This window comes from Nicotiana attenuata, chromosome 2 (assembly GCF_001879085.1).
Source record: "Nicotiana attenuata strain UT chromosome 2, NIATTr2, whole genome shotgun sequence".
In the NCBI taxonomy this organism is placed as follows: Eukaryota; Viridiplantae; Streptophyta; class Magnoliopsida; order Solanales; family Solanaceae; genus Nicotiana; species Nicotiana attenuata.
The window spans coordinates 96,239,568-96,250,269 of record NC_031990.1 but is presented as its reverse complement, the minus strand read 5'-3'; the positions used below and the strand labels follow the sequence as shown (position 1 = coordinate 96,250,269).

Here is a 10,702-nt window from a genome sequence, read left to right as displayed (position 1 = left end):
TTTACACTTATTTGTGTCTTTTGAATCCAAAATAACAATATTTTGGTTCCGGACTCGTTTTTGAGCCCGGCCTTGACACTTATCAACATCTCTTGAAGACCCTTAACATCACTCCTCCTACTCCTTTTGCTGAGTAGGTAACTTTTCACTCCTTAATGCCGTTGCATATATATAAAAGTTCCGGGCTCCATATGTTGAGGATTGAAATACCAGTATAAGATACTAAAACAAAAGGAATTCTAAGCTAAAATACTACACATTACTACGCTACAAGGCTCTAAATTTTACTACGCTAAAAGGGTCTACGTTTTACTACGCTAAAAAGGTCTAGATTTTACTACGCTAAAAAATAATCTAAACTAAACATAAACAACAAATAAATTTAATTGCAAATAAAACACAAAACGGCATGAAAGCACATATATATAAATGAGAATATTAACAGACAAATTTATTTGACAAATTTATATTTTTATATAAAACACTAAAATTAAATCCGGATAAATTTAAGATGCTAATTTCGAAAAAAAAAACACAAACCGAAATAGAACACATACAAATCAAATAATATGCATTATTATAAAAGTTTCAACTTAAAATAAATCGAAATACCTCGATTTAGAATTTTCGGAAATCAAATAGACCGAAATTTTGACTCCGAAAGCGTTAACCAACAATAACAAGAAGCTCTACTCGAGTGTGGAACCTACGATCTTCAAGTTTTATGTGCCGAGGAGACCCAAAAATTTTTTTTTTTTTATATTGGCGGACAGTTTACAGTGGGGGGACCAAGGGTGGGAGTAAAATATTTGAAGAAGGAAGGCGACGGTGAAGAAGATGGAGGGTTTTTTTATTAAGGGGTATAACGCCAGGTTTTCTGGCGCTATTTCTGTGTGTATATAACGCCAGAAAACCTGGCGCTATATATTAACGGTGCAGTTACCGTTATTATATAGCGCCAGGTTTTCTGGCGTTATATATATTATGGACACTTTTTTTTTTTTACACTTATTTGTGTCTTTTGAGTCCAAAATAATAATATTTTGGTTCCGGACTCGTTTTTGAGCCCGGCCTTGACACTTATCAACATCTCTTGAAGACCCTTAACATCACTCCTCCTACTCCTTTTGCTGAGTAGGTAACTTTTCACTCCTTAATGCCGTTGCATCCGTTGTCCTACATCCCGAGGGTCGAGGGAGAACAATGCTACTCACTGCGTTTCAAAAAGATTGACATTATTTTTTTATTAGTCCGTTTAAAAAAAGTTACCGTATTTCTATATTTCCTTAATGGGAAGCTTTCGTAACCACACAAATGTTATGACTTGTTTAAGACCATATGTTTTATAAGTTCATAGTCGGGCAAATGTTATGGTATATATATTTAAGATCACAAGTTTTAAAAGACTTCAGCTCCTTATTAAACTTTGTGTCAATTCAGATTAAGACAAATAAATTGAAACGAAAGGAGTCTTTCTTTGTCAAATTATGCTTAATTTCACATGTGATAATTCCGTCATGATCTCTTAGTTAATTAGGAAAAGAATTTAACTTTTTCAGGAACGTAGTGAGAGAGAAAATTTGATTAGACAATGTGTAGTTGGTAAATGATTACTTTATTCTAGAACATATAATTTATTGATTGACATGATGAATTTGCAGGACTTCCTGAACATGTATTTCAAGAACATCTACAAACCAATACCTCTAGATTACAATCTTGTTCTAGCAATGTTATGGCGTCATCCGGAGAATGTTAAACTGGATGAAGTGAAAGTTGTACATTATTGTGCAGCGGTACGTATATCCTGTACTTTTTTGTAATATATATCTACATGCAATCATTATTTTCTCATACTACATTAATTTAATTTGGCACGTTAATAAAAGAAAATAAGTTCTAGTCACCCCTCATGTGACAGACGTTTTACTTTTTAGTATGTTTAGAAAAAGATAATATATTTAGCAATAATTTACTTTAATTTTTTTATTTTAACCTTGATCACATAATTATATAGTCAAAACACCTTTTACATAAAATGAAACAGAATGGAGTAGTTGATATTGTCAATTTACATGTGCACTTATGATGATCTTAAAGGGATCAAAGCCATGGAGGTACACAGGCAAGGAAGACAACATGCAAAGAGATGACATAAAAATGCTGGTGAAGAAATGGTGGGACATTTACGAGGATAAGTCGTTGGACTACAAGAAACCGGTGGCCCTAAATCAAGGACCGGATTCAGAACCCATAAACTTGCAGCCGTTGATTGCAGCTGCTATGTCTGAGGCTGGCGCAGTGCATTGTTTCACTGCGCCATCCGCTGCATAATTTTGACATTAGGCGAATGGGCTTCGGCTAACCCTAACACCCCACGAATCCCACAAAATTAATGTATATTGCACCAAATTAGATCGAACAAAACACCAAAGGAACCTTGATTAAAAGAAGAAAATATAAATGAGGATTTCAGAATGGTAAAGTTCCTGAATTTTATCTTAATAAGAGGTAAAAATTAGGATAGATTGCAGAGAGAATGTGAATGTCGCAGTAATGTAAAAGATATATCTGTTCTCTTGAAAGAAGAATATTAAATATATATTATGAAATCTATATTAGAATTGAAAAGGAAATGTTTTGATTCAATTTCGTTTTTGTTTTGTGTGTTGAATGATTTTGTTTAGGAAGAATTCGTGTTAGTACCGTTGTGAAAAATTTGTTCTTGTGTTTTAGAGCTTTATTCAATTGTAATCTTAAAATTGTTGTCTGTCGGTACTCAATTAATTTTTTGATAAATAAATCGATCATTGTTATATTCATTTAATAACTGAAGAGAATGATATTGGGGATCACAATTTACAAAATTAATTTGTTTTAATAATTTACAAAAAATTGAACTATAAATTATAACCTGCATAAGTTGCTCCAATTATTAACATAAAAAGACTATGTGCTATAATACTCATTTTAACATCAAATTGTAAAAGTGATTGAATGGTATTATTTCCCCACTATATTAGAATTTTTAACAAGATAATACATTAAAGGTACAAGTGTAATTTATATTAACAATTTTTCTACAATAAAAAAACTTACCGATCTATTTGTAAACTAATTTTGAATACATCCAATTTGGTCTTGCAAGTGTTTTAATAGTGGGAACAATCAGCTACCTAATGAAAGTTAAAACGAACAAAATCATTCTTTACAGTACGAGAAAAGTTTAAAAAAAAACTTATGATTTTACTTTATGTCTTATATACAACAAAATCAAGAGAAATTTTTAGTACAGTCAACAAAGAGAACTTCCAAGGGGACTTGCATCCCTAAAGAGGCAATTTACTACTTCAAACAAAGAGAACCAACTATACTAAAGAAATATTAACATAATACAAATTGTAGTAATTCAATATAGTAGTTCAAATTATATTTTATTATAACTTGTTTAAAATGATGTTACTGGTGATAAGATAATAAATATTTGATATAAGTCTATATAAATTATAGGGATTTTATTTTTTTCTTAATTATGGATATAAGAGAAATGTTTTTATTTTTTCTATAGATTTATCATATGTTAATTTTTATAATGAAATAATATAAAATATTTTAAGATAATTTATAGATTGTTGAAAATTTATCATGGAAGAATGGAGTTCAAACCAGATAAATCAAAATTTCACATCAATTAAGTACATAAGAGATAACCTCCTAGAACAGATGAACAAATATCATCACTTAAATTAACTTTTAAGGTTTACCAAACTATAGTTTTTAAAATTACTTTGGAATATAAAACTTTTAGGTTTGAAATCGCCTTCAAATAGTGTGAATACATGAAAACCTTTTAATTTTATTTTTTAAAGTTGTGTTAAAATAGTATGGGTAAATATGAAAATATTGTAAATATTTATCTATATTTCTTTTTGTTGCTTTATTATTTAAAATTAAATTTACTTTTTCTGTGCAAAAATTAACAATTTTATCAAATGAGAAAAAATATTCAAAATGAGTATTTGCATGGAGTAACTCTATGCAAAAGTAGTCTAATCAAAAGTACATTTAAACTTTTAAAGGAGTGATGTGGTCAAGGGAATGTGGGGTCCATGTATATCAAGGAGGACAAAAATAGGCATTTAAGAAATGCAAACAATACAATAATTGTTTTTGAAATGACATATATGCCCTTGGTTGACCATCTTTCCTTTTCTATATAATAGAAATAAAGATAAAGTACGTGGTTGGTTACATATAATAAATAGTTTTGCTTCTTGGTCAAACAGGTTACTAGAAAAAGAAATTAACATGAAATGGCGTATAGAGAATGTTGATAAGACACAATTTGGAGAGAGAGAGAGTCAGTAAGAGAAAGTTCACAACCAAGAAAACATACAACAAACTATTAAAACGCGAAAAAAATAACCCCTTTCAACTGCAAAATGCTTTCTTATGCCTAGGTAGTTTTACAACTTATGTGTGGAATTTTTTTGTTTATATACATATAATATAATTTTCGGCATAGGAGATTCAGTTGAACACCTTTAGTAAACGTAAGAAGCACAAATCCACCAGAAAAGAAAAATAGTAAGACAGACGACCAAGGGGCAAGGAGTTAAGGCCAGCTACCTCAACAAAGGGAGAAAAATTTCGTGATTCTTTGGTCCATCCGTCTTCACATGCTTTATAGACTGAGGCGGATCTAGGATTTGAACACCATGGGTGCACTACTAATTTTAAGTAAAATTGATGCTGATAATAATACCAATTTATGCGCAAAAATTAAAATATCTTAAAAGTTATTATTTGGTACAACAAATTTTATATATATATATATAGAGTTATAGACTTTCATACAAAATAATATTTCATAACAAAAAGTTATTATATATATATATATATATATATATATATATGTAAATTCGTATCTTTATTTTATTGATAATATCACTGGTGATTACTTGTACTATATTGCAAATTAAGTGCAAGAAAATAACAAAAATCCTAGAGCATATGATTAACTTTTAATCAATAAATTGCTTATATGTCCAAAATATAAAATAAAAACTCTATCTAGTTGTGAAAATTTTGGAGGCAAAAATCCGATAATCGCATTGAAATTAATATAAATATGCCTCAACGAGTTGTAACTTAAATTTTATAATCACGTAAATTATTTATAGTGCTCAAGATATAGAGATAAACACTAATTTAATTGAATCAATAGCTAATTTCTAAACCTTTGTCGTTTACCATGAAGCATTGGGGGAAATAAAGTTCAATCGGAGTCAAGCAAATTAGGAAAACAAACATAAATAAAAAAGGAAAAGAAGGCCCGGAAAAGAAAGAGGAAAAAAAAAGGAGGAAATGAATTATTTTGAGAAAGCTCAATTGTAGATCTGATGAAGTAAAGAAGATAGAGAATTCAGAAAAGAAAGGGAAAAAAGATTTTTTTTAAAAAAGTAGAATGCTAAAAGAAAAATTGAGAAAAAATTTGCAAATTCGCAGAAGCTCTATGAAATAAGCAGTAAGGCACCTAGCATCGGAGAGAAAAAGAAAAGGAACCCACTGTCTGTTTTTCACCATGGGTTCACACTGCAATATAGAACCAGAGGATGGGTGCACGTGCACCATAGGCTCTAAGGTGGATCCGCCTCTGTTTATAGAGATCATTATCTATATATTAATATATGTTATAACAAGTTATATGTAGCCTCGTTTATATAAACGTACATTTTTTGGCTCCTATAGTAAAATGTTATTATAGAGAACATATACTATATCGATAAATTGATTCCAAAGAAAACTTGGCCGTTAGAAGTTGGACTGTAATTGTCAAATTTCTCCAACTATGTATCATAACGATTAACGAGTATCTTATTAGCATAGCATTAGAAATTCCACGAGAGAAGTGAACAGATCAACTAGAATAAGACCAAGAAAGTATCACTATGGCGTATGGGATTTACTGGAACTTGTAACTCTACTGAAACAAAAGTACACGTTAAGTACATCTTTATTTTCTTCTCTACTTGACAGCATGTTCCAAATAAAAATTGGACCCTGTTCCATAACTCAACATATAACAAGGCCATGATACCTAACAAAAAGACGATTAAACATTTTAACGTCAAGCTACGGAAGCTCAAGAAGTTGATAATGCAGAGGACATATCAGCATGCCCTCCCACCATCCTCTCGGCCTTCTCTCCCCGTTCTCCTGTTACAGTGTAGCATAGATTCATTACAAGCAATAACTTTTGACCTCTGTAGAGGCGAAGTTCAGATGACAAATCAACCTAGGAAGACAAATAACTCATTTATAAATGAAAAAAGGACTATCATCATCAAAACTTTCTGCTTACCAGTGCGAACTCTTATCACATCAGAGATGGGAATCACTGCGAAAGAAAAAGAAACAGCATCAATAATTCACCATAAAACTAACAACCTTAGAATAGATTAATAGTAAGCAAACTTTTATTTTGCTTAAAAAGTAAACACATTTTAAATTATACATTGTATATTAATTTGTAATATATCAAACTAAATATTAAACAAGAAATAATTCTAGCATTAGAACCCTTGCATTACTAATCTCAACATTATTAATCCCTGCAATACTAATACCAGGATTACAATCTCTGCATGCTAATCTCTACCTAACTTGTCTCTAAACCAAACGACCCCTAACAATATCCCAAAAGATGGCCAAACTTCAATAGCCACTTTGAATTCATGGTCTCTGAAAAAAATTGTGAACAAGTCACTGATGGATTTCCTTGTCTGATAAAATTGAAAAGAAACGATCAATGGATTTGAGATTCCTACAGCCTTTTAATCTTATTTTAAAATTTTGGGCTAGTATTCTCTATCTGTTTCTTCTGGTATACCTACATCAGTTTACAGTACACCACGTATCTCAATGGAACCAAAAGATTTTATTTGAACAAATATGATTTGTCATTGCAAGCACCTTTTAAAAGCCTTGGTGGTATTGTTTTTTCACGCTGCATGTGCAACCGCACTAAGATTACTGCAAGCTTTTCATTTACTTTTGCTGTTCTTAGGACATTGACCAAATAAATGGAATGGCTCAACCTAGAAGTTAAGTTGAAGAACCAGTATAACTGGATTAGACGAGACACCTGAGAGATTGCAGGAACCTAAATTTGCTCAGCTTTTCGGTTTTAAAAGTCAAAATTGGTTAAAAGTAGACCATCAAATTCGACAACAGTATGAAGCTGTAGGTGAAAAGATATCAGCTACATATTGAAGGCCACTAGTTTAACCAGTCTCCCTCTCATTTTTTTCTCTTTGGCACCAAAAAGGAAAGGACAGGTTTATGTTATATATGCACTTCATTTTGCATTGATGATACCTATATTGGAGTGATACTGGTATATGCACTTCCATATGAATCCTTCAAAATAAACGAAACACCTACTTACAACTGAATGCATCTGTATTTGTTCTATATCCATATCCAATATTCATGCCCTAGGTATAGATAGCATATATGTGGTTAGGAGAAAAAATATTCCCCTCAGCAACCAGGGGACCGCCAATGCACCTACATTGGGGCAGAAGATAAGGTTATCCATGTGCTTAACTCTTGAAGAGTGGAATTACTTGCTAACCCCTCTGCATTATTGGAATTAACTCAACTAATGCACACAAAAAGCAAAAACTGACTTAGTAGTGGAATTACTAATATTCCCATATAAGATCTCGCTCTTTTAACACTAAGTTCCTCATCTTCCTCAAAATTAAGCAGTCACAAAAAACACGTCGTCTTCAAACATGTTTGACAAATGGGTAAGCCCTCTACCCGTACATAGGATGTGTCGCGATAAGAAAATATACAGCATACTCATTGAGAAAACACTAACTAAACGCCCTCAAGCTTGGTTGGAGAATTTACAGCAAATCAATGTTCATATTAACATAGCTAGCGAAAGAACTCCAGAATCAAGAAGAGAAAAACTTACAGAAGATCTTTCCATCACCAATTTCACCAGTTCTTGCCTCTTCAATTATCTTTGCAATGACTCCTTCAACCTAATAAGACAGCATTACAGGTTAGAAAACTTGTATATGCACAGGAGAGAGAAATAACACGCCGACCCTATACTTACACTTACAGAAAACCTGTATATACACAGAGAGAAACAACACATTAACCATGTATTCTTATAATCTACACATATGGTTTTGAATTATGGTGCCCAAAACTTGATCAAGGCCTTTAAAATCCGAACCTGGTCTTTGCTCACAACAATCTCCATTTTAACTTTTGCTACAAACTTGTCTTCGGAGAATTCAGAGCCTGCAAGCAGCAGATAACTTCAAAACCTGAGGAAGAGTCTGTTTAAGTAAGAATATTGACAACCTAAAACAATAAACAGTTAAAATTGATGAATTTCTTCCTTACCAGCTTGCCTCTCGGTCAAGCCACCTTGGGCTCCAAAGCCACGAACATCAGAGACAGTGACACCACGAATGCCCATTTTCAATAGTGCCTTCATAATGCAGAAAGTATGAGTAAATGATGGCATGTTTTAACTTTCTAGAGTAGAAGTGTTGAAATATCTTCAGGAAAATGTTTGCCTTCTATTGGGTTTTGAAAAGGAGTTCAATAGATCATCACAAAATAGCTGGATAACTGTTTGGGCTTCAGCTTCCCGTATTGTTAAATGTTCTAGCATTTCTGGTGGAATTTTTTTGTGTTCTTGTGTGTGCATTGGGTGGGTGTGGGGGGGGGGGGGGGGTCCCCTTATTCCACTCCGCCCTCTTACATTTAATATGTCCAACCCCTTAGTGTTCCTTCCAATGATAGATATTCTAAGCATATCCTGATCTAAAGTCTGTGCCCCCTCGAACGTTTTTCAACTTATCCGTGACAAGACTTTTAGAATGAAAAAAGAAAGAATTCGCCTCCAAAAGCTTAAAGCAATTTGATGCTGATCCATCAAAAGGATTATCCTTGGGGGCATGATATGATAACATAGTAAAGAAAAATATTGTGTATTACTCTCTATGGAGAAATAGTTACAGTGTATACAAAGAAAGAACTAGAATAAATTGCAAATAAACGTGAAATTTCTGCTATATTCTGCATTAATGGTAGATAATCCTTCAACTACTGTAGTAAAGACACAATAGATAAACCATAATTCTGATCATTTGTATGTGTAGACTTTACACAGAGCTCGACAAATTCTGAAGAGGATCTGAAAAATAGAATGTGAAGAAATGGAACTTGGGCCTAACTCAATCCCAAAAACTAGTCCATGAGGAGAGGATTGCTCAAGACCATATAAGGAGAGCACAACTTATTCCCTTAGCCAATGTTTAACACCCCCTCCCCCCACAATGTGGAACGTAACATAGAGATTAACCTTCGACTAACTATAATTACTTATCTATTCCAAACTTCTAATTCTCAAAACCTGAATGGTGTCAAAAAAAATACAAAAGTGCGCCTATTAGCCCGAGTTCTTGTTCTTAAGTGTACGTTGACACCTGCCAATAAGAGATGCACCACTTACCGTCCTTTCCTCTGTAGGGCAATTGGCTAAGGAGTCGAAGAATGAGGCAATCAAAAATGTCTTGATGTACCTAAGACTAGTTACCATATCATCGTGAAACTTAATGCTTATTGGCTTTTCAAACTTATCGGTATTGATGTTAGTAGAGCAGGCTAGCAGCATTTTAATTAACCCCTTGGGCTTTCGATCACTTCGATCACAACTGAGATTGAAACGCTGCTCTAAAACCATTTTCCACAATAGGCTTTTCCATGATATGATCAAATGCAAAGTCGGGGTCGAGTAAAACCCCCTCAAAAAGGTCTTTTAGTCGATGACATAAAGAGCATTTAAGCAATTATTATTATTTGCGCATGCAACATTAAGGATCACAAGAAGAAAAGATCCAATTTTTCTAACATGCATATGGAAAATCCGAGTGCTTACCGAAGAAACCTGTTGAATTCTCCACGGTCTAGTCGATTCCAAAATTTGCAGCAGAATGAAACATGCAAAACTAATGAATGAATATGCAGATTTAAAGAGGATTAAAAAAAGCGAGAAATAATAAAAGTGATGCACCTTAGAATAGCTTCGACTTTGTAAAAATTGGCATCGGGGACCAAATCTGAAAAACCCAAAGTACTAAATCAAAAACAACAACACATAGAGGAAAATCTTGACTGAAAATTATGAAGTGGGTTCAAAGCAAATTGTTGAATAATGAGACCTGGAGAGCTTTGGGCTCTGATAATTGGGAAAAGACGAGCATTTGGTACGCGTTTGATGGTGAGTTGCGAAGGGAAGAACTCGCGCAGGTTGTTGGGTCGAATGGTAATACTGGAAGTGAAACTAGGCAATTCTTGGAAGTGGGAAGGGGAGGAGTGAAGGGAGAAGCTGGATTTGGAAAGTGAGGCAGTGGCCATTGAGAAAACGAACAATAGGAGTGAGAGAGTAACAGAAGACGAAAAAAGGAAGTAGTGAAGTTTTTATTCGATGAGGTCTATGCCTACAAGGGCCATGTACGAACAAAGTAATTGGCACCTTCGTTTTAAAAAGCTTTTCAGACTCTGCCCGAACTCGGCCCGTGTGAGGGCACTTGCAAAACGTATTGAGATTCACGTGTGCAGCTTGATTATGTGAGGTTTATATTTTAAGCGTCGAGGAGGTTAC

At 33.3% G+C, this 10,702-nt stretch overlaps 1 protein-coding gene and 1 pseudogene across 1 annotated transcript; one reads left to right on the top strand and one right to left on the bottom strand.

The window, feature by feature from the left end:
• Positions 1–2,334, top strand: part of LOC109215684 — a 32,212-nt pseudogene extending 29,878 nt beyond the window's left edge.
• On the bottom strand, positions 5,933–10,561 carry LOC109215675 (nitrogen regulatory protein P-II homolog). The gene is made up of 8 exons (XM_019379791.1): positions 10,260–10,561; positions 10,112–10,157; positions 9,977–10,004; positions 8,434–8,521; positions 8,261–8,328; positions 7,991–8,060; positions 6,365–6,400; positions 5,933–6,219 (listed from the first exon to the last, which is right to left on the bottom strand). Exons 1-8 carry the CDS (start codon positions 10,453–10,455, stop codon positions 6,146–6,148), a joined length of 606 nt encoding a protein of 201 aa, XP_019235336.1. The 5' UTR covers positions 10,456–10,561; the 3' UTR covers positions 5,933–6,145.

Bases quoted from the DNA above. Each gene is read 5' to 3' on its own strand.
- LOC109215675 (XM_019379791.1), bottom strand. From the start codon at position 10,455: ATGGCCACTGCCTCACTTTCCAAATCCAGCTTCTCCCTTCACTCCTCC. The intron at 10,005-10,111 runs GTGCATCACTTT...GGAATCGACTAG, and splicing joins AAAGTCGAAGCTATTCTAAG to ACCGTGGAGAATTCAACAGG. The intron at 8,522-9,976 runs GTAAGCACTCGG...TGCATTATGAAG, and splicing joins GAATTCAACAGGTTTCTTCG to GCACTATTGAAAATGGGCAT.